This window comes from Dromiciops gliroides, chromosome 6 (genome assembly GCF_019393635.1).
Source record: "Dromiciops gliroides isolate mDroGli1 chromosome 6, mDroGli1.pri, whole genome shotgun sequence".
NCBI classification, from domain to species: domain Eukaryota; kingdom Metazoa; phylum Chordata; class Mammalia; order Microbiotheria; family Microbiotheriidae; genus Dromiciops; species Dromiciops gliroides.
Window position 1 is genome coordinate 276,084,356 of NC_057866.1, and position 24,042 is coordinate 276,108,397.

General features: G+C 52.6%; 1 protein-coding gene across 1 annotated transcript in view; it reads left to right on the top strand.

Moving 5' to 3' along the window:
• The first annotated feature begins 2,670 nt into the window (after positions 1–2,670).
• The window catches only part of TEX15 (testis expressed 15, meiosis and synapsis associated), a 37,237-nt gene continuing 15,865 nt past the window's right edge, over positions 2,671–24,042 (top strand). The window contains exons 1-10 of the mRNA XM_043972384.1: positions 2,671–2,737; positions 6,036–6,082; positions 6,160–6,250; positions 9,272–9,432; positions 9,973–10,059; positions 11,085–11,247; positions 13,340–13,505; positions 15,661–15,898; positions 16,333–16,479; positions 22,051–22,213. Of these exons, the coding sequence (XP_043828319.1) occupies positions 2,671–2,737; positions 6,036–6,082; positions 6,160–6,250; positions 9,272–9,432; positions 9,973–10,059; positions 11,085–11,247; positions 13,340–13,505; positions 15,661–15,898; positions 16,333–16,479; positions 22,051–22,213 (1,330 nt within the window). The remainder of the gene's footprint in view (positions 2,738–6,035; positions 6,083–6,159; positions 6,251–9,271; positions 9,433–9,972; positions 10,060–11,084; positions 11,248–13,339; positions 13,506–15,660; positions 15,899–16,332; positions 16,480–22,050; positions 22,214–24,042) is intronic.

Below are 24,042 nucleotides of genomic sequence, written 5' to 3' on the forward strand. Positions count from 1 at the left end.
CAGGGGGGTGAGGCCCGTGTGTGCTCGGCTGTACCAGGTTTCAGCCGCAGTCACCGTGTGAACCCTGCCTCTGTGAGCACTGTGAGATCATAGAAGGCTGGGTCGGCCGTGCCAGCCACTCCAGAGTGGGCTTGCAAAGCCAGGGTGCTCTTGCGGTCAGTCATAGTCGTCCCAGCCAGGCAGGTCTCCACCTCCACAGCAGATCAAAGGACAGAGTCAGCCTCTTGTCCCATCTGCCTGGGGAGGAGGGGCCCTTGCTCTGCTGCACACGAGGTCAGAGGCCTATGGCTGAGAATGGCCCTGCCTGGGCTAGAGGCCTCCTGCATATCCAGCCATTGCCTCTCTAGGGGTCCCTCACCCCACACTCCTGACTGCTTCCTGCCTCCCGGGCCAAGCAGAGCAGAGCTAGCCCCCTCCCACCCAGTTGGTTTTTTGTTTTTTGTTTTTGTTTTTGTGGGGCAATGGGGGTTAAGTGACTTGCCCAGGGTCACACAGCTAGTAAGTGTCAAGTGTCTGAGGCTGGATTTGAACTCAGGTCCTCCTGAATCCAGGGCCGGTGCTTATCCACTGCACCACCTAGCTGCCCCCCCAGTTGGCTTTTTCAAGTAAACCTTCCCACCACCCCCTCCCATGCCCTCCTGCCACACCACATATTGCCAACTCCCCCACAGTGCAGTTGTAGCCTCCCAAACCCAACCTCCAGAGACTGCCCTGGCTGCCCAGATCTGCCATCCCAGGCTCATCCAACCTCCTCGCCACCTGCCCGTTTGCCCCATTTTCTTCCGTGCTTTGTACACCAGCCCCTCCCCAGCAACACGGCCACTGACTGGCCGGGGCTTGCCAGGGCTTGCCAGTGACTGCCCTTGGATCTGTTGAAGATAAAGTCCTTGAGGGTGGGACCGAGTCTCCATTCGGTGCCTGGCACACAGTGGTGCTTAATGGATACCTTTGATGTTCCTTCACTGTGCTTGTCCTATTTGTCCAGATGACCTCTATTAACATTTGGTTTGGGGGTCAGCGGCCTCTTTGGACCCCGCTCACTGGACAAGGAAGCTAAGGGCTCTCTGACTTAGAGAGAGGATGGGCCCGTTCTGGGCTGAAGCTGATTAATGCCTTTGCCGGCTCCAGAATGGAGTGTAGCCCCTCTGCTGGGGGTTCAGGCGCCTGCGGCATTATTCAGGCCCAAAGTCTCAGTGATTGGAGCCGTCCCTGGCCCTGGACACAGGGTGCCCCAGGAAGGGAGGGCAGGGCTCTTCCTGCCACTGGCCCAGCCTCCTTCTCTCTTACATCAGTCACTTAGATTGACCATAGCCAGGTTCCAGTCTCACCTTCCTCAGCTCCTATAGTCCTGCTCCTGGCTGGGGGTCCCACACTTAGAGGGGTGTAGTGAGGAGAGGGCATGTGTCTGCCAAGCTCCATCAGGGATGAGCGGGGCAATCCCTCTGCTCCATTTCCCCCTTACAGTCTATCCCAGAGAGAGTGTGGGCTCTCCTTGGCACACAAATGACACATGGCAGGCCATTGTCACTAGGCTCAATTCAGAAGCACCTACTAAGTGTTGGGGATACACGGAAAGGCAAAAGACAATCTTTGCTCTCAAGGATCTCGCAGGGGAAAACAACATGCAAACAGCTATAGACAGACAGGATGTACTGGGGGAGGGGGGACTGTGACGGAATGACAGAGGGGAGGCGCTAGGAATTAAGGGGGCTCACGGAAGGTTTCCTAGTGAAGGAGGGAATTTAGCTGAGAACTGAAGGGAGTCGGGGAAGCCGGAGGCAGAGGGGAGGAGGGGGAGCGCTCCAGGCAGGGGCACGGCTGGAGGAAATGCCCTGAGTCTGAAGGGGACTGCAAGGATCCCTGAGTGAAGGGGAGGCTGTGGGTAGGAGGGGGCTGGATTATGAAAGGCCCTGAATGCCAGAGGGAGGATAGCCTGGAATGGGGACCCGCTCCTCCTGCCCTGGTCCAGGTCAGAGATGATAAGGCTTGCCCAGGGGGTGGGGGCTGTAAAAATTATTTTTACTGACTTGGGGGGACTAATCTATGGATGACTGACTGGCTGTCTGACTGCTATTAATTTAATATGGGCCAGTTAAAAATTCTCCACACTTGCTCGCTCCCAAGTTGATAAGCAAAAGATTAAGAAGCCTCTTCATTAATCAAAGCAGAATTTATTTATAAAAATCAATGTAAACGATAAAGGTGAAGAAATGCAAATTATACAATCTGCTTTTAATATGATAAGGGCCTGTGCGCCTCTTGCCTTAGGGCACGCTCAGGCTTTCTCCAACTTTCACTCTTTTTCTCCTTCACGCCATCTTTCACTTTATCCACCCCCCCCCAACTTTCACTTTATCCACCCCCCCCAGCTGAAGCGGAGGGGGAGGGCCCCAGCTCCTCTTACACAGAAAAAACCCCTGAGGGCCTAAGGCTTTTTCATCTCAGTCCAAAGGCAGGGTCCCCAAATCAAAATCCATTTCCACAAGGCACTGGCAGAGGAGAATGCCACAGAGGCCACATTGCGACAGAGAGAGGGAGGAGTGCCCAGTGAGTCCCTGATGACCCTCTTATTGGGAGCCTGAGGCACAGGGAGGCGGGTGGTAAGTTAGGAAGAGGGCAGGGTTTAGGGGGCAAGAGAAGGAGTTCGGTTTTGCACCCGTTGGGTTGAAGATGTCCGCCCGTCATGCTGTTCTAGGTGCCCAGTTGTCCATTGGAGACGGGAGGCTGGAGGAGAGAGGTTAGGCTGGACAAGGTGTTCTAGGACTCATCTCCATAGAGACAACAATTGAAACCAAGGGAACGGATGAGATCACCCAGTACACAGGGAGGACAGGAGGGGGCCTGGGCAGAGCCCCGGCGACACCCCTCACACCCCCAAGAGCACCGTGGGTGTCACCAGTATTCAGTCTTTATTGCCAGCATGGAAAGATTAGCACAGTGTAGTGGACAGAGCCTGCCTGGGCATCCCAAAGCCCTGGGCTCGTGTCTCCCCCTTCCCAGACTGGCTGTGGCACCAAGGCAAGTGATGCGCCCTCTCCGTCCCTCCGGAGCCATTTGGAGAAGGCGGACAAGCCATGCGGTCAAGGTCCTTGGCATCAGGGAGTGACATTTGCTCATGGGTGCTGTCTATCAAGGCTACCAGCCAATCAACTTGAGGAGCCTCCCATTTCTGGGAGGAGGACACGAAGTAGGAGGTGGACGCCGGCAGAGGGTTTTTTCCTCTTTTGGTTCCTGACCTCACCATGGTGGGTCGGATGATGGGGTCTCTTAGAAACAGTTAGATTTTTACCTTTCTCTCTGATCCTAATGCTCTTTAATAAATACTTAAACACTTAAATACTCTTGCTAAAGCTTATAATTTATTGGCGACCACTCATTAGATTTTAGATAGCAGAGCTAGAATTTTAGCCCCCTACACTGTCTTGGTGGGACCCTCGCCTTAGGTTCACATCCTCAGATGTGGACCGGGCGGGCCTTTGGCAGAACAGGATTCCAACAGGGAAGACTCCCTTCTCTTTTCCCTGAGGGTCCCCTGGAGCAGGGTGTTCTTGTACTAACAACACCCCCCCTCCCCGGGCAGCCACTGTGCTGGGCTCCGGGGACACTCATGCGGAGGGTGACACATTGCCCTTCCTTCTAGAAGGGGACAAAGCAAGGACAAGACGACGCTGTCCAGCATGAACAAGGAGGGAATAAATGCACATAGAGAGATGTTAGCCGCCAAGGGGAAGGGGAGGAACTAGCATTTAGATATTCTGAGGGTCTTCATAAACCTTCAAGTGCTAGATAACTGCTAGCTGTTAACAGTATATTCTGCTGGGGACAGGGCGCAAAAAGCACTTGTTAATCACCTTCTGTGTACCCGGCACTGAGCTGAGTTCTTTACAGTCATCTCGTTTAAGCCTCACAATATTATCCCCATTTTACAGACAAGGAAACTGAGGCAGGCGGAGGTTAAGTGCCTTCAATTTCCATTTAAAGAGGAACTGAAGGAGCACTGGAGCTGGGTGTCCCTGACTCTTAAGCCTAGCGGTCTGTCCGCTGAGGGGATCGGAACATGCTTTTTACAGATGGGGAAACTGAGGCAAGCAGAAGTTAGATGACTGTCCCAGGAAGTGTCTGAGGCTGGATTTGAACGCAGGCCTTGTTGACACACTGCCCGTGGCCTCCAGAATAGTCTTTCTCTGTTTGGTCCTGGGGTATCCCATAATGCCTCCTCAGGGGCGGGCATTCATACTTGGGCTTAACATTCGAGGCCACTGCTCTCCCTTCCCAAACTGATGTTCCTCCCCTTTTCACCTTGGCTGAGCCGGACTCCCCTCTGCTTCCCAAATATTCATCATTCTACTGCAGGCACTGGACCTTCGGTCACATCTGCACTGTGTCTGCCTCCCTCCATCTCGGTTCACTCGATTCACCCACTTCCTTCCGGGCCCGGCACAGTTTCCCCCCTCCTCCAGGAAGCCCCCCCTGATTGCCAGGTTCTAACCTCCTCCTCTCTGGGTTGGTCCTCTGGCCTCGGGACACTGCCTCAGCTGCTCTATGCACATGAAAAGTGCCCAGGCATTGGCTATGGAGTCCCTTGGCGGGTTCTTGGCCAGAATTCCTCCAAATGCCCACTGGAAGGGTCCCAGCAGGTCTTGGGTCTAGGGGTGGGCATTAAAGAGGCAACTCTCGGGGGCAGCTAGGTGGCGCAGTGGATAGAGCACTGGCCTGGGAGTCAGGAGTACCTGAGTTCAAATCCAGCCTCAGACACTTAACACTTACTAGCTGTGTGACCTTGGGCAAGTCACTTAACCCTAATTGCCTCACTAAATAAAAAAAATTTAAAAAAAAAAAAAAAAAAAAAAGAGGCAACTCTCAGGGACCCAGATGAGCGCCAAGGCACCAGGGCGCCCAAGTTCACCGAATCCTTTATTTAGAAAAGCCAGATTTCACCTCTTGGCTTCCTGTCTGGGCAACCCCTTCTCTGTACAAAGAAATGCATGTTTGCTGGCATTTGTCAAGGTCAGAATTTCAAAAGATAAAATTAAATGAACCTCACTCAAACAGAGATAGGGGGAAGGAGGAGAGAGAAAAGAAGGGGAGGGAGAGGGAAGAGAGAGGAAAGGGGGAGAGAGAATGAGGAAAGGGGAGCTGGGATACAGGAAGGAAAGTGAGGGAGAAAGAAGGAAGGGGAAGAGATAAAGGAGAGGAAAAGGGGTAGGGGGAGAGAAGAAATGGGAAGAGGGAAACAGGAAGGAAATATAGGGGGAGAGAGGGAAGAAGGGAGAGAAAGGAGAGAAAAGAAAGGGGAAGAGAGAAGAAGGGGATGGGTGAGGGAGAAAGAGGAGGGAGGCAGGAAGAGGAGAGAGGGAAAGAGAGGAAAGAAGAGAAGGGGGAGGGGGAGAAAGAATGGGGAGGGGAAAAGAAAGAAGAAAGGAGAAAAAATGAGTAGAGAGAGAGGGGAGAAAGCCTTGCTCGAGGGGCACCTGCCTTCCCCCTGGGGTCCTCCTGTGTCTGCTGGGAGCCCCTGCCTGATCCCAGAGTTCTGGTGACTGCTAGGTAGCGCACCTTTCACTCCCTAGCTCACACAGGAGGGTGCTTATGATATCATAGGCATGGAGAACATACCAGTTGGGAGGGTCAGCTCGGGTCATGAGTGACTGTGTGTCAGAAGGAAGAACTCTAGGGGATTGAGTCAGACCCTCTCATTCTGAGGGTGAGGAGGCTGCTGAGAGTGTGAGAGGGGACAGACCTGTCCAGGGTCCCCCAGATCTCAGATATCCCTCACTCTGTTTACCCTATCTTGCCCCATCCCAGTGAGGGGCTGGCATTGCATGTGACTGGGAAGGAGTGTTATTAAATTTGTTTTCTCTTCAGTTTAATCAACCGATATTAGGCACCTGTTGTATACCATTACGCACTGTGATAGGATGGGACTAGGAGGCAGTGGCCATATGGTTGGTGAAGTATGGGAGAGATGGCAGGAGGGAAACAGAGGGATGATGGGGCCAGAGAGAATGCTGGCAGCTGACCATTCTTTCTCTTCCTAGGGGTGAGTGGGGTTCTCCGAGCCAGGCCACCAGACAAGACCAGGCAGGTAAGCTGTTTCCTTATGTCATGTCCTTGATTCATATAGAGTCGTGTGGATTCCCTGCTCTTTTGTTCTCTAACCAGAACACAGGGACTTTAATGGGCCAGTGTTCCCTGGGCAGTGCCCTGGCTGACCCTCGTTCTGGGCTGAAGCCCAAGTGGGCTGTCTGCCCAGGTGAGGTGAAGGGTCAGGATGAGCTTCCTGCAGAAGTGGTCTTTCCTGCTCTTTTCTCCCAGGCTTTCAGAGGGTACATAATAATAACAATAGAATTAATGACATCATTTTAATTGAAGTAACATTTTATTAGTTCTATTAGTATAATAGTTAGCCTTTCCTTTAAGGCTTATAAAGTGCTTTACAAATATCTCACCTACCTTCTCTCCCCTTTTCTGAGGCCTCAGAGACTGACTTTCTCTGCTTAGCCAAGACCCCACCCCCACCCCCCAGCAGGGGGTGCCATCTTTGACTGAAAAAGTACAGTCTCTGTTTTTTCAGTTTTACTCTGGACTTCGAGATGGCTTTTCAAAGAAAATTCAAAAGAAAGTCTCAATTCCATCAACAATGAATGTGCACTGATGTTAACAATGTGTCTCATTGTTTTTCCTGCTTTTTGAAAGTTTGATGATGTGTTGTACCCCAGTGCCATTTTAATTCGCATCCCTTTGATTAGCAATGATTAAAATGCATTTGCCCTCTGTTGTACATAGTGTGTACACTTGTCCTCTGGAAACTGGATATAAATTTTAATGTATTCTTTATATTTTTAAGGTTGTTTTCTTATCTGCCCTGTTTGCCCAGAATGGATATACCAACACAGACATAGATGTAGATATAGATACAGACATAGACATAGAAAAAGATATAGACATAGATAAAAGACACAGATGTAGACATAGATATAGACATAGACACAGATGCAGATGCAGACACACAGACATAGAATAGACACACTAGACCTAGACACACACAGACATAGACATAGACTAGACCTAGATCTAGACCAGGACGTAGACATAGACCAAGATGTAGACACAGACACAGACATGACAGACATAGACATAGACACACATAGACACAGAAACAGGCGTAGACACACACAGACATAGACTAGACCTAGACACAGACACAGACAGATATAGACGTACACATACACATACACATACACATACACACAGACCAGGACATAGACATAGACATAGACCTAGACACAGATGTAGACCAAGACACAGACATAGACATAGACATAGACTAGACCTAGACACAGACAGATATAGACACAGACACAAACAGAAAGAGATGTAGACACACATAGACATAGAAATAGATATACACATAGACATAGATATAGACACAGACATAGACATAGATTAGACCTAGATCTAGACCAAGGTCTAGGTCTAGACGTAGACCAAGATGTAGACACAGACATAGCCATAGACATAGACACATAGACTAGACCAAGACAGAGACATTGACACACACAGACACAGAAAAAGACGTAGACACACTCAGATATAGACGTACACATACACATACACATACACATACACATACACATACACATACACATACACATACACATACACATACACATACACATACACATACACATACACATACACATACACATACACACAGACCAGGACATAGACATAGACATAGACCTAGACACAGATGTAGACCAAGACACAGACGTAGACATAGACATAGACTAGACCTAGACACAGACACAGAAATAAACAGAAACAGAAGTAGACACAGACATAGACACACACACACACAGACCGAGATGGAGACATACACATAGACATAAATATACACAGACATAGACTAGACCTAGACACAGACACAGACACAAAAAGAAACAGAAACAGACGTAGCCACACACACAGAGAGACAGAGATGGAGACATACACATAGACAAAGATATACACAGACATAGATTAGACCTAGACCTAGATCAACACATAGACATAGACCAAGACACAGACACAGACTAGACCAAGACACAGACATAGGCGCACACACACACACACACACACACACACACACACACACAGACCCAGACTCAGACACAGTCACAGACACAGAAACAGACGTTGACACAGATGTAGACACACAGAGAGACTTAGACATGTAGACATAGATATAGACTCAGACATAGACAGAGATTAGACCTAGACCAACACCTAGACATAGACCAAGACACAGCCATAGAAACAGACACAGACTAGACCAAGACACAGACACAGACACAGACACAGACATAGATCAAGACCTAGACCTAGACTTAGACACAGACACAGACACAGACACAGACACAGACACAGACAGAGATCAAGACCTAGACCTAGACCTAGACACAGACACAGACACAGACACAGACACAGGCACACACAAATAGACTAGACACACACACACACAGACATATACACAGGCACACACAAATAGACTAGACACACACACAGACATGACTAGACATAGACATTTCTCAGTGTTTGTTACTGTTTTCCTCTATTAAATTGTTCATGGCCATTGATTCTCTGTTGCGTTATCCGAAGGTTCTACATAGATGCCGCTCAATGTGCTGTCCAGTGCACTTGGGCCCAATGTTTATTAAGCACACACCACCTGAGAGGCACTAAGCTAGGTGTGGGGGATACAGAGATAAAAATCAAAAACAGGCCTGGCTCTTGTAGGTTTTTCATTCTGCCAGGAGACCGAACCTTTGGACAGATGGGAACTTAGAGGATAATTTCTAGTAGACAGAGGGAGCATTCATGCTGGGGGCTTCCCATGGGATGCGTGACATGAGCAGAGCCTCGGAGGGGCCCAGGAATTCTGAGCGGTGGTGGTGTGTCAAGGAGAGGCATTCCAGACCAGTTGAAAGGGCTGGAAATTGGACGGAATGCCCCGTAAAGGACATTCCGGCCAGTAGGGTCAGTGAGGCTGGAACAGAGGTGACCTCACAGGGCATAGTCTGGTGAAAGAGCTGCATGGGTCAACTGGTGAAGGGCTTCAGTAGCCCAACTGAAGGGTTTTCTTTGGTCCTAGAGGCAAAGGGGGCTTGTGAAGCTGAGTATTGACATAGTCACACTTGGGTTCTCATCACATACGGGATGGCAATGACCAGCTAGGGATGACTGTTTTCAGTCTTTTTGGGGGGGGCGGGGTTTAGCTCCTCTTATTTCCCAGGGCATCCCTCCTCCTTCTTCCTCCCCCTTTCTAAAACGTTTGATGATTATGGGGTGGGAGAAGGCAGTGTTTGGCACCTTGGTGGGTTGCTGCAGCCCGCCCTAAGCCAGGAATGCCTGAGCCCTTCATCTCCCATGTCCCAGAATGCCAGAATCCCACAGGTCAGTAGAAACACTGTTGGAGAGATCTACTGAAGCAGGCGGAGGTGACGTGACCTACCCAGGGTCCCACAGCTCGGAAGTGCCGTGGCTGGACTTGGCCTCAGGTCTCTGACTGCAGAGCTCTGTCCACTGCCTCGCCCCCAGCTGCCTCAGGCCAGGCATCCCTCACTGGCCATTGATGAGCAAGAGCATCACTAGAAGACCGATGCCATTTCTTAAAAGTGTCACTTGAAGGAACCAAGCGAGGTGGAAGGTGAGGGCCCCGGCCCGGGACGCCACAGTGGACAGAGTGTCTGGCTGTGAGTCAGGAAGCCATGAGTTCAGATACTGCCTCATACACTGAGTGACCCTAGGCAAGTCCCAAGAGCGCCTCCCTCCCAGGCCGTTGTGAGGATGTGTGAAATAATAGGTGTCTAGTGCTTCCTGAACCATCAGACTCTCACTATTCCCCGCGAGTCGTGGACTTTGGGATTGGGGACAGTGGGGCTCTGCAGGCAGCAGGCGTGCCCTCTGCCCTCTGCCCTCGTGTCACCTTCCTAGAATGAGTGCAACGACACTGACCACTTCAGAGCGCTTTACTGCAGCGTCTCCCTTGATCCTCACCTGGGCCCTGGGAGGGGGCTGCCGGTGGGATCCCATTTTACAGGGCAGGAAATGGAGGCTCACTGAGGTTCAGTGACCTATCCAGGATCCCGCAGCTACTACTCGGGTCTTCCCAGGTCACTCCCTCAGTGATGCTGCCCCGAGTCAGCTCTCGGTGGCCTTGGTTTCCCCTGAGCTCAGCGTCGTGCCTGGCTTACAGGAGGTGCTTAATAAATGCTTGCTGATAAATATCCACGAGCTGATTGTGCTCCTGTGGTCCCCTCCACAGCATTCACGAGTCTTCTCCCTTTGATTCTCTTGCCCATTCCCGCAAGATGACTTCACTGGCAGTCTAGAACTTCCCCTTCCTCCTTTCTCCTTTCCTCCTTTCCTCTTTCCTTCCTTCCCTCCCTTCCTCCCTCCTCCCTCCCTCCCTTCTTCCCTCCCTTCCTCCTTCCCTCTCTCCTTCCTTCCCTTCTCCCCTCCCTTTCCTCATCTCTCTCTCCTTTCCTCCCTCCCTTCTTCCTTCTCTCCTGTCCTCCCTCCCTTCCTCCTCCCTCCCTTTCCTCATCCCTCTTTCCTTCCCTCCCTTCCTCCCTCCCTCCCTCTTTTCTTCCTTCTCTCCTTCCTTCCCTTCCTCCCTGCTTCCTTCCTTCTTCAGCTCCAGTGCCAGACCCCCACACACCTTCAGCCTCTCCTGGTTGCCGGTAAAGTGGACAAGGCTTTTCAATATTATCCCATTGATCTTCACAAATACCCCAGGAGGCAGATCCCATTATTATCATTCCCCTTTTATAGATGAGACAGCTGAGGTGGAGAGGTTATTAGTGACTTGCCCAGGGTCACCCAGTTGGTCAGTGTCCGGCACAGGATTTGAACTCGGGTCTCCCTGTCTCCAAAGCCGGCACTCGCCATTGCACCCCCAAGCTGGGGCATGCTTTGTCGTGTGACCGTAGCCATGAGAACCTGCTGCTCCTTGCTGTCCAGCCCCAGGATTTAACCCGGACTCTCTCGTGTGGCTCTTTCCGAGGAGGGCTGGTTGTCAGCGGGCTCTTCTCACTGCCCCTTAGGTCAGCACCAGAATGGAAGCCAAAGAAAGCAAGCGCGGCAAGTCTGTGAGCCATCGCGGTGCCCCCTGCCGCGACTCTGTGGCCCCTCGGTCCAGCTCTGGCCTCGAGGCCCACTCTCTGAAGAACTTTACCATCCCCAAGATCCGAAGGACAGCTGAGAAAGGTAGTGGCCCGTCCGTCCTCTTGCCCCACCTCGTCCCCAGTCTTATTCTCCCCCATTCAATCTCTAAGTTCAGACTCGAGAGATGGGGCCGGCTCCCCGGCCTCCCTGGTCCCCAGGGCCCGGCCCACCTATGACACCTCTGAGCTATCACCTTTGTTTGCTCGTGGCTGGCCAGCCAGTAAGGGGGCAGGAGGGGCCTTTTCCCACCAGAAGGCCCGGGCCCACTGGCTTATCATGGCTCCTGGCCATGGCTGTCTCACCCCAGTCCCTGGGCTGGCCGCTCTAGACATGCAGAGCAGAATCTCTGGGGAGCTTCCCATCTGCCAGGATGGATGGCCCAGGCACCGGACTTTCCCTCAGCCCACACTGTCCCTCATCTGCCAGGGTGCCCAAAGCCCCCTTCTCAGAGGAGTGTCCCAGCAGGATGGTACGTAGTGCCTCCCCATCCTTCTGGACACACAGTGCTCTGCTGGGCCTCAGCCTCCCCCGGCCAAGTGGCACGGGCCCCGTAAGTGGGTGCTTGGTGTTGTAGGGGAACCTGGGTGACTCCCAAGAGCAGGCGTCGAGGGGAGCGCCCCTGGAGCCCAGTCCCAACTTAGATGGGCCTGCTGGCCATGTCTACACCTGATGGTGCCCCCTGAGTGACTTTGCCAAACTGGTCCCTTCCCCCTTCTCTGGTGGGGCTTGGCAATTCCAGGGGGCCTTTCTTGCTCTCAAGCCTGTGGCGCTGGGACCTTTTGGACTTGGGGATCTCAAGCCATAGGCCCAGGTCTCAGAGCTGGAGGGAGGCTCAGAAGCCACCCAGCTGAACCCACCTCTGGCTTAGCCAAGGCTTTGCCTGAAGGCTCCCTGCCTCCCCGGGCAGCCCAGGCTGCTTCAAGTTCTTAGGAAGGTTGTTTTTACATCACGCTGAAGGCATGAAGGAGTGAGTGGAAGGCATGAAGGAGTGAAGGAGTGATGGAAGGAAAGGAGGGAGGGAAGAAGGAAGGAAGGAGCAAATAAGTGAAGGAGTGAATGAAGGAGTGAGTGAAGGAGTGATGGAAGGAAGGGAGGGAAGAAGGAAGGAAGGAGTGAAGGAGTGATGGAAGGAAGGGAGGGAGGGAAGAAGGAAGGAAGGAGCAAATAAGTGAAGGAGTGAATGAAGGAGTGAGTGAAGGAGTGATGGAAGGAAGGGAGGGAAGAAGGAAGGAAGGAGTGAATAAGTGAAAGAATGAGTGAATGAATGAGTAGAGTGAATAAAGAAGTGAAGGAGTAAGTGAATGATTGAAGGAGTGAGTGAAGAAGTAAATGAAGGAGTGAATGAAGAAGTGATAAAGGAAGGAAGGAGTGAAGGAGTGAGTGAAGGAGTGATGGAAGGAAGGGAGGGAGGGAAGAAGGAAGGAAGGAACAAATAAGTGAAGGAGTGAATGAAGGAGTGAGTGAAGGAGTGATGGAAGGAAGGGAGGAAGGAAGGAGTGAAGGAGTGAATAAGTGAAAGAGTGAGTGAATGAATGAGTAGAGTGAATAAAGAAGTGAAGGAGTAAGTGAATGATTGAAGGAGTGAGTGAAGAAGTAAATGAAGGAGTGAATGAAGAAGTGATAAAGGAAGGAAGGAGTGAAGGAGTGAGTGAAGGAGTGATGGAAGGAAGGGAGGGAGGGAAGAAGGAAGGAAGGAGCAAATAAGTGAAGGAGTGAATGAAGGAGTGAGTGAAGGAGTGATGGAAGGAAGGGAGGAAGGAAGGAGTGAAGGAGTGAATAAGTGAAAGAGTGAGTGAATGAATGAGTAGAGTGAATAAAGAAGTGAAGGAGTAAGTGAATGATTGAAGGAGTGAGTGAAGAAGTAAATGAAGGAGTGAATGAAGAAGTGAAGGAGTGAGTGAATGAAGGAAGCAGTGATTGATTAAGTGAAGCTGAATTGTGATAGCTGTTTCTGTGCTCAGAGAGAGCACTGAGCTCTAAGGTGAGGAAGGGAAGGCCTAGTTTGTGACCTCATAGAGCTCACAATTGAGTCGAGCAGGGAGACTGTTCCATGAATGACTCTTGGCTAGCAGGGGCTGCGAGGAGCCGTCTCGGTGGCTCACGGCTCTCCTCCGTTTCTCTCTGGCTTGCGCAGTGTACTTGTCATCTTGCCACACCAATCAGAGGGAGTACAGTTCCATCAGCCATACCCTTTCCCAGTGCAGACTTGACCTGAGCTGTGAGCTGCCGTCATCCTGGCAATTTGGGGAAACAAAATTGATTCACAATGAATATCTGGAGAAGAAGTTTGCTTCCAAGAGGTGAGTTCCATCAACGTGAGGAGTGGGCTTTTGAGACACGGCTGAGCCGTCACAGGTCACCACTGTCTCCACGCTGGCCTGTTTCTGCCACTGGGACTGTGGGTGACCTTGCACATGGTCTTTTCTAAGGCACCTGTCACTGGGTTGATCTTTCAGAGGCCCTGGCCTTGGCAGACATCTAACATCCCCGTCCCCGCTAAGCCCGGCGAGCTGTTATCGAGAGGCCTGATTCTCCCAAGGATGGCACATCCTCGGTGACCTTGGGCCATAGGGCCTAGTCTCAGATGAGGCAGCCCAGCCATTCTACACGCTAACAGTGGCTTCTGAGAATGACCTTGGAACAAGCCGTCTCCTTCCCTTTTTTGTAACTCGGCAAACGTGGAAATTTGCCAATAGTAGCATTTAGGCAGTGCTCGGAGACACAGGCTGTCTTCTTACAGAAGCTGGGAAAGGAACGAGAAATTGTGACCCTTTAATGGGCCAGTGTGAGCACTCCAAAGAAGGCCCACACCGTGTCCTAGACTTACCAGACCTGATCACTTCCCCCTCTGCGCCAGTGAGGTGGGTGGGCCACGAGAGGGGCTGGCCAGTGCAGTGACTGCCCCAGACAAAGTCCTAGGAAAAAGCTGGGAATGACCATCAGAGAGGGGGTTCTTCAGAAAATAACCCCCCATACAACCCACTCTCAGGAGATCCTCCCTTTGTTTTCATCTGTGAAAAACCTTTGGACCCCATCCGGGAGGAAAAGGAAACACAAATGATGCTCCCCCGTTTGTAAAATGCTTTGCAGACCTTGAGATGCTGCGGAAATGCTGGCTATTGAAAATAATGACATGTACCTGTAGTCATTGATGACTAGCATTTCTGGAGCCCCTTTGAGGAAATGAATTCCCATACTTCCTGGCTCTTGCCGGCTGCAGGCCCAGCCTCCTAGCAGGGCCCCTGCTGGTGCCCAGAGCCTTCCGGCCTGCCCTGACTCACCTCGGTGCTGGGCCGCCGGCGATCCCAGAGCTCTCCGGAGGTTGTCCATTTAGCGGGGGTGCTGCTGGTGCTGTCACTCTCCTCCCCTTGCAGGCTCAGCAGCTGTCCCATGCCCTCCGGGGCCTCCTCTGTCTCCACATCACATTGTGTACATTTTCCATTTCCTTTTATCTGTGAACATGCTGTTCCCCCTAGAAAGTGTAACGCTGGGCGGTCACTCTGGTACAGCTGGTGACCGCGTCCCCTCCTCCTCCCCTTGCCAAGGCTCAGGGGGTGAAGTGGGGCGTGGGGGTGCCAGCGGGTCAGCCCCGAGAGTCAGGCTGGGGAATCTTAGAGAGGGAGAGGTTGCCCAATCCCCCTTTGAAGTTGTATGTGCAAGGAAACGGGGGTCAGTGGTTCATGATACCAGCCCCTGGTTAGAAGAGCTGAGACCCACCCGCTGCCATGCACGGACGTCTGCCATCCGATTGCCTCTCTTTCTTCAAGATGGCCAGTGGCCTCCCTGCTCAGGTCTCAGGCCTGCCCTCTCCTCCTCCTCCTCTTGAACCCCAACCCTGTCACCCCAGAGCTCCCCAGGACCCTGTCTGCCTCCCGGTGGGCCGCCTTCCTGTTTTGTTTCTGCCTCTCCCTTGGGCCCTTTGCAGGATTTCCCTTCTCCCTTGTGTGGAGTATCCCTGAGAGGATCTTTGAATCCCCGCCTGCCTTGGCTTGGGGTGTCCACCTCCACCCAGTGGGTCTCCAGGCCTGACTTCTCACCTGTTTTGGGCTTATGGACCATCTTTACCCGCAGCCCTGCCTGTGGGCCCAGATTAGTTGCTCTGAGACATTGGCAGATTTCATCTCTCGGTCAGGGACCATGAAGGAGACTGATGGAGTGCTTGCTACCTGATGGGGGCCAATGGGTCTGACCCCTTCATTTTATAAGGGAGGGGGCTGAGGCCCTGGAGCAGAGGAGGCTGAGGGTCCTGGGGCCCTCTGGGCCACCCTCGAGGACCAGAGGAGTCTAGTGAGAGGCCGGATGAACGTGCCAGAGTGGGAATGGGGGTGGTGGGCATTCTCTGGTTGTGGGCTTCCTGGTTCCTGGCCTGGCCAGGGCTCCTCCGAGATTTGCCATCTGCCCCCAAGGCCAGCGGCCCGGCTCCCACTGACCCTCACCCTCGGCGGTTCCTTGCAGATCGGAGATGCGGGAATGCGGCCGGCGAGGCCGCGAGCTGGAGGAACGTTACTGTTTCTTGGCCGTGTCCCAAAGCGCCGGGTCCCGGATGTACCAGAATGGGGTGTGCGTCCGGGAGTCCACCCTGAAGGCGCTCGGCAACCCCCTGCTGGGTGTCTACTTGTTCAGGCACGCTGACGTCGCCTTGAGCTATGCACGCAGTCGGAAGCGCCATGTGGACAACCTCGTGATCTTTAAGGTGAGCACGCAGGTGGCCGTGCCAGCATTTATTGAGCACCTTCTGAGTACCGGGCACCCGACGACAGGGCAGGGGGCGGGGGAGGGTTGTTGCCCTCAGAGAGCTTCCATGCCAAAAGTTGACAGAATAAATCATGAATTCTCCAGGTGGGGAGGTGCACTCCAGGTGCACTAAGCACTGGGGGCATCAGGAAAGCCCTCATGGAGGGGGGAGGGGAGAGGGTGCATACACGTGTGGAGGGGAGAGCCCCCAGGGGAGGGAGCACAGCACCTGCAGTGGACCCTCACCACCAGCCCTCCTCCAGGAGTCTGCCAGGCCCAGTCACTGGGTGTGGTCGCTCCTGCCATGACAGTCATGCCCTTCCCTGCCCATAGCTGTGGTCCTGGTGCTTGGGCAGGGGCCACCATCTGACGCTTTCTCTCTCCCTCCTTCAGGTTCTCTATGGGAAGGTGAAGAAGATCCAGCCCATGGTGGACAAGAACAAAGAGGGCCTGGACCCTTCCCCCAACTTCGACTGCCACATGTCGCGCCTCGTCCCCAGCCCCAGAGACCCCATTGAGCAGCAGGCCAGCGGCTCTGCCGTACGTGCTCCTTTTCCTCTCCTTCCCTTGCTTGTCAGGGTCTGGGGCTGCTTCCGGGGTAGGGTCACCTCATCAGCCGTGACGGTAGCCACAACAATAAATAACCGTTCACACGGAGAGGATCCTGCGCCTTAAAGTTGGCCATGCCTCATACACATATCCTCAGTCTGATGCCCACAACACCCCTCCTTTAAAGAGGAGGAAACTGAGGCAGAGTGTGGAGCTTGCTAGGAAGTGTCCGAGGCTGAATTTGAATTCGAGACCTCCTGACTCCAAGGCCTGAGCTGTGTTCACCTCTACCAAGAGGCTTTGATTTACTTGAATTATTCCCACTGAAGTCAGAGGTGGGACAGCTGGGGAGGCCAGTTCAGTACAGCCTGTCATTTTACCTAATTTAAACAAAACAAAACAAAACAAAAAAAAACTAATGAACTGTAAAGTAGGGAAACTGAGGCCCCCAAAGGGAAGAGGGCACCCCAGCACACAGAGTGCTGGGCCTGGAATCACAAGTTCAAATCCAGCCTCAGACACTTCCTAGCTGGGGCCCCTAGTCCTTCCCCCCAGTCTGCCTCAGTTTCCTCCTCTGTAGAACGGGGATTGTAACAGTCGCCCCTCCTCACAGAGTTGTGGTGAGGTTCCCGATGGCACCTAACAAATGTCAGTGGTCATCATCCTTTTTAATCCCTTGCCAATGCTCCGACAACTAGTGAAAACCAGAGCTAGAATGCCCAGCTCTGGGGCAGAGCCCGGGGTCGGTCACAGAAGCTTCGGGTTCGAGCTGGGCCTCTCCTGACCCCGCTCTTCAGAACTCCCTCCTGGTTCTCCAAGCCCAGGGATTTTAATTGAGGTTTGAGAGACCACATCCCGCGTGTCCTGTGGAACAAAAAGCGTGGCCGCCTCTTTCCTCCCTTCAGCCGGCTTGCTGGAAATGGGCCTGTAAGGACAGAGACCCTGGTTCTGTGGATTCTGCCTGACCACAGGCTCTGTGGGCTTGCTCGTGGCCTGGCAGCCTCTGACCTGGAGGCCCACAGCACGTAGGCTTGTGAAACGGTCAGGGCTTCCGTGATTCAGATTGTTGGCGATTGTAGAGGTCCGCCCCCTCCCAACTGCCCCTCGCTTGGCTGGCTCTAGGCTATTCTGATCTCTGGCCTGGGGAAAACACCGGCTGTCCTTGGTGAGCAAGGACAGAGATGCGTCTTTGCCCTGCCTGGTCTTTGGCTTGCGAGATCCTCTAGGACTCCTTTCTGAAATGTAGTCTGATAGAGGAGGGTGGCGTGTGGTGAGGAGGAAATACAGCTAGGCCGGGAGCATTCAAATCTGGCCCCTCCTACACAGTGGCTGTGCACCCCTGGTCGAGTCACCAGACCTCTCTGCGAGCCTGGAAACTCGGGGACTGAGTCGTGCACAAGCTGCCACTGTGCCTCGATAGGAGGGAATGTGCGTGCTGGGAGACTTTACTCTAATGAAGAAAAAGCCTCGTCCGAGCAGACCTGGACTCCACCCCCTTGTTGGATCAGCAAGCATAGATGAAGCCCCTACTGTGTGCTGGGGATACAAAGATAGTGTCTGCCCCCAGGAGTTGCTGTTCTAACGGGGAAGCCCTACAAGCCGGGGGTGTTGGCAGTGGGCACATTCCCAGCTTCATTGGTTAGGCAGCAGCGCACACCGGGAGGTCTGAAGGTCAATGGACACTCTTGGCTTCACTAACCAAAGCGCCGCGCCTCTGTTTTCTCGGCTTCGTGGATTTGCTCTTCTCCTGTCCTGGGCTGCAGGGATGAAGATATTCTCATGCTCTGCCTGCTGTCTGTCTCATGCTCTGCCTGTGTGAGCTGCACATAGCAGTGTGGTCACATTTACCTTGTCCCATCTTGGTCCCCCGATACATGCTGAACAGTGCTCCCCCAACAATGGCTCCCTGCGAGGATTCCTAAGTGTTCTCAGCGAGGGTACGATAGACCCCTGTTCGAAGAGAACTTTCAGCACTTCCACAGGATCCGCAGATAATGGATCTATGGGCACCCGGCTCTCCCAGAATGTTTCATTCATCGTGGGACAGTTAATATGTGGCTTGCTGCAGCGTATTGTTTGAGAAAGCTTGCTTGCTTCCTGTTGGGATCTTCAAGGACACCTTTGATGTTTATGTCGACATCAGTGACTCTGTTTGTCTCTGTGCTGTCTTTCTCTATAGGTGGGTGGCTGATGGATGCATGGATGGGTGCGTGGGTAGATGGATGGATGGATAAATGATGAGCTCTATCACAGACAGATGAATGAGCACTCTGTGCGTGTGCATGTGTGTGCTGCTATCACGTTTTAGGAAGGGTGTTGAGTTGAGAGCATTCAGAAGAGAGAAATGAGGATGTTACAAGGCCTCCAGATGATGCTATATGCGAATCATTTAGAGGAAGCTGGAGCCCTGCAAGAGAAGACTGGCAGGCAGGGGGTCGCCGTGTCTCTTTGCTCGTTCTCGAAGAGCCATCCCATGGAAGAAGGATTCAGTTTGTATTTCGTGGCCCACGTGGGCAGAGCCTGAAAAAGGGGAAGGACTAGAAAAAAGGAGACGACTCAGGAGGCCACTGTGGTCATTGCGCAGGAAATGTCAGCGTCAGTGTCAGCGTCAGCTGGGGCCTTTATGAAGTTGGAGCTGAGAGATGACAAGCACATGGTCAAAAGCCAGGACATTGGTCATGTCCTAGACAGACCACAGTAACCAGGACAGGGAGCGCCATTAGAATGTGTCCGTGGGGGCAGCTAGGTGGCGCAGTGGATAGAGCACCGGCCCTGGAGTCAGGAGGACCTGAGTTCAAATCCGGCCTCAGACACTTAACGCTTACTAGCTGTGTGACCCTGGGCAAGTCACTTAACTCTAATTGCCTCACTGAAAAAAAAAAAAAAAGAATGTGTCCAAGTCATTGGAGACCTCAGCAGGGCCCCTGGAATGTGGGGAATCAGAGAAAGAAGGACAGATGGTCTGGGAGAGAGGACTCAAGGAGTGAGGTGACGTCCCTGACCCCGTGGGATGCAGCTGCAGCTCTTCTCAAGGGGAGCATTCTTTCTCTGCAGATATGCATGGACAAATCTTAGCATGTAGGTTTTTTTCTTTTTAAGAATTATTTTGTTTTGTTAAATATTTCCCAATTACATGTAAAAAATTAGAAATCTTTTTAAAATTTTTGTGTCTCCCTCCTTCCTACCCCCGCCCCCCCTTTAGAAGGCCAGCAGTTTGATTTTGATTATACGTGTGTGTTCAGACCATGTAGTCTTAACAGCCAGAAAGCAACTGATCAGCCCAAAAGGACCAAGAAAAGGGAATTGTGAATATTCAAGAAACCCTAGATGAAGTGGAAAATGAGAAGATGTTAGGACTTACTCAGAAGCCTCCCAGCTGCATCTTTGAAGGCTGCCAACACTGAGGAACATCAAGCTCATCGGCTCCCCAAAATAGGGTGGAAATCACAGGACCAATAGGGAATGGAGCAGGCACTATCACCACGTGGGAGGCGTCAGAAGCATCATGATGACCGGCTCTCCAGCACCAGACATGGAGTCACCAGAAGCCTGCATTCAAATCCTACCACCTCGGTTGTGGACTGAGTGAGTGGCCCTCACCTGTTTCATCAGCATCCTCACAAAGCGTTTTGCAAACCTTCAAAGTCTTATAGAAATGCATGTTCTTATTGTTGTTAAGCCAGCAGTCATGTAAACTTTCAATTGTTTTTGACTCTTTGTGACCTCATTTAGGGGCTTTCTTGGCCTAAGATACTAGAGTGGTTTGCCATTTCCTTTTCTAGCTCATTTTACAGATGAGGAATTTGAAGCAGACAGGGTTAATTTGGCCACAGTCACACAGCTAGTGTCTGAGACTGGATTTGAACTCAGGTCCTCCTGATTCCAGATGTAGCGCTGCCCCATTAGCCTGCAAAACCAAGAAAACTAATCCTCCATTTTTTTTTCATTAGCCAGAAATCCAAGAATTAAAGTGGAAGATTATTTACAAAAATCATTTTAGATGCCAATTAATATGAAATGGAGACTTTCTAAAGAGTTTTATTCAGGAAGTGACATTTTGGTATAAAAGTCGGACAGAGCAAGAGGATTAATTGTGCGTGAGATGGCATGTCTCTGCTTGTGCAGGCTGGTTGGTCCTTTTAAGGAGAGAATCGGCCTGAGGTTTTGAGAGGCTCCTGCTTGTCAGGGATTCCTTTGGCCCTTGATTCTCTTCTCTGCATTAGAAAAAGGAAGGTATCAGTGCCCCCTTTCCTTTGAGCATGCTCCCAATAGCCATGTTCCCACCCGCCCTGGGAACAGACAGACATCATCAAGCAAAGCAGATCCCTGCGTTGGACATGCTGAGCGGTGTCTCGTTCTGGTGCCCAGGCCCATCACAGCTCTGTTAGGAGAGGGGCAGCCTGCTCCGTCAGGGGACTCCCCGCTGGTCTGGTGGTGATCTCTCTCGTCCAGCAGCAAAACAGGACCTCAGCCTTCTCCAGGTCAGTCCTGGCTGGGGCTGGTGAAGCAGTGGGTTTCTCAGTGCCTGGAATAGATACAGAGGAGTGAGAATGAAGCCCGTTACTCTGCATAATAAAAACAGCAGATTCAGGCCCCCCTCACCCCAGCTGAAGGAGCCGTTGGGGGAAAAACTCATCCAGACCAATCAATGGGTGAATTCTGTGAAGTGTTTAAAGCTGGACAGAAGTCCAAACGAGGGGTGGAAATGGGGCAGCGTCTGTGTGCAGGAGGAGACTGGAGTGGATGCTCGAGATGGGCACACACATACATTTGTGTGTGCATAGATACATACATACATACATACCTATGTGTGTGTATGGGGGGAGTTATAGCTGTGCCCCCTGTGCAGCCTCTCTCTAGCCACAGAGAGCAGCCCAGAGCCCAGGGAAGTGAGACATGAGGGGCCAGAGACCCCGTGCTCCAAGACCCGGATGTGCTTTGCTCCCCACTGCCTCCGGGCATCTCCCACAGGTGGTGTTCTCTGTGGCCGCCTGCGTCAGGAGCAGGCAAGGCACCGTCATTTCCTAGGTAACCAGAAGCAGGCCGAGTGAAACCTCTGCAGGGGCTCTGTCGACCGTCTCCTTTCGGCATCCGCCGATGCTGTGGCTGACATTAGGGAGACATAAATGAGACAGCAACGAGGCCTAACGAGGACACTGGTGTATGTGGAAGGGGTCCTAGAAGCTTCGAGGTTTTTTAAATTGGGGGTTGAAGTGGGGATCTGGGGAGGCAACGAAGCAGATGCTACTTGAGAGTCTACACAGGGAAAGAGGGAAGGAAGATGGTTGGTTCAGCGGATAATGGAATGGTGGTCCTGGCATCGGCAAGATCTGAGTTCAGATCTTACCCAACACGGACTGACTGGCTGTGTGGCTCTGGGCACATCACTCTCCCTCAGTTTCCTCACCCAGAAAAGGGGGATAATGATGGCCCCTCCCTCTCTTTGTCAAGGGCTTTGCCAACCTTAAAGCTGCAGAGCGCTGCTTTTTATTCTTGTGGATCCCGGCGGGTGGGAGGAGGCTTGGGCACCAGCCTTCATTTTTCTCTGCTTGTCTCTTGCAGGTTTATCTCTACGAATACAACACACTCTCCAAGCCTGTGGACCGACCCCGGCAGTGTCTTCCATTTGCCACCCTGACAGTCAGATTCCTCGGTCAGAAAGCAGAAAGCGGGCCGACTATCACATCCTTGCGGTTTCTCTCCGCGGGATTTCCCAAGTGGCCTGGTAAGCACGGGGACTCACTGCTTGGCTTTCCCCTCTCCGTGGCTTGTTGGGAGACTGAGGGGCAGGAGCGCAAAGGAGGCATTCTTCCTGAGTCAGATCCTGTTTAAAAATAACAAAATATGTAAAGCCGGGGATCTCATCTCTACTAAGCCCAGTGGTGTGCTGGTAAAATGTCTAACATCCGGGTCTGGGGCAGGGGGAGGGGGCTACTCCCATGATGCACTTTGAGGTTCATTCTGCATCATTGGTGGTCTTCCATCACTTTGGGAAGTCCTGACAATCAACAGGACATAAGTGCCGGCTTGACTTGTGGCCCGTGCCCGTTTCCAGGGTTTGAGCTGCCTCCAGGCCTGCCTGAGCCTGAGTTGGTTGGGGTACAGTCTTCCCAGGGCCTCCGAGGAGTCAGGGTAGCGCATCCTGTAAAGGCTTTGGAGGGAGGAGATTGGGATCCCTGGGTCCATCCTGCCCTCTCTTTGTGGAGCACCTTGGGGCTGCCTCCGGGGGTCCTTCTCAGGTTGCTCACTCCAGGATACCTATTTCTCCCAGAGCGGTCTTTAGTTATTGAGGTAAAGGAAAGAACCCCAACCTTGAGCGCCTGGCCCTGACTCCTTCCCCGGCCTGAGCCTCACAGCGTGTCCTCAGGCAGTGTCTGTTTAGCACCGCCCCCCCCCCTCCCCAGATCCCGCCTGGGACCGAGAGCTTGACCATGGGCAAGTCACTTCAGCTCCACAAGCCTGCGTCCTCATCCTTGACCTGACAGGCTCATCGGCGCTGCTGCTGGGTCGGTCCAACACGTGCCTGTCCCCTGGAGCGTCACTTTTACTTCCCTCCCACGTTGCCTTGGATAGGGAAGTGGCCGCCGGGCCTTTGTGCCCCCTGCCCGACCTGCCCTCCCTCTTCTTCCTTTTGGAATCTCTCGCTCCCTTTGAGGCTCAGCTTGGAGGGACGTCTGGTTCCCCCACCATAGTGGCCTTTCTCCCCTACTGATCACTCCGTCCTTCTCTATTTTTCACTCTGTCATTGGCATACACCTTGATCTCCCTTAAGGGTGGGGCCTCTTTTTGTCTCTGTGTCTGCAGTGCCTGGCACTGTGAACGGATGTTTGTCGATTGACTGATTGATTCCTCAGGAGCTCATTTAGACCTTGGGTTGGGGGGTGGGGTGGGAAGAGGCGCTTCTTCCCTCCTGGGCATTTACTGCTTTGACTCTTCCTCAGTGGCACCATTTGAAAGCAGGGGAGGCCTCTTCAGGCCTAATCCAACCACTCCCCACAAGGAATCTCCAATGTGATAGAGCTGATAGACGGGGTTCTTGCAGCCTCTGCTGGAGCCGGCCACAGAGGGAGGAGCCCATCCCCTCTCCCGGGGGCCTGAGAGGAGGTGGAGAGGGGGGAATCTGTATCCAAACAGGACCAGTGGAGTCTCTTCTGGGGCTTGACCACAGCTCACATGTTCTCCCTGAGGCTGAACAAGCCCTGTTCCTTCCACTGAGCCTCCTGTGGTTTGGACCCGGGAACTTCCCCACTCTGCTTGCCCTCCTTTCAGGAACTCTCTTGTTTTCCAGTGTCCTCCTTAAACTGGGGTGCCCAGGATGGGGCCAGGACTCTGGATGGAGTCTCACTGGGGTAGAGGACAGTGGAACAGCCTTTCTTGGTGGCCACACTGCCCACTGCTGCTGAGCTTGCAGTCCCCTAAGAACCCCTGATCCTTTTCTGACCAGCCATCATCTAATTATGTCTCCCACCCTTTAAGACTTTGAAATTGATTTTTTGTAGCTAAATGTAAGACTTTACATTTGTCACTATTGAATATCAGCTTCAAAGTTTCAGC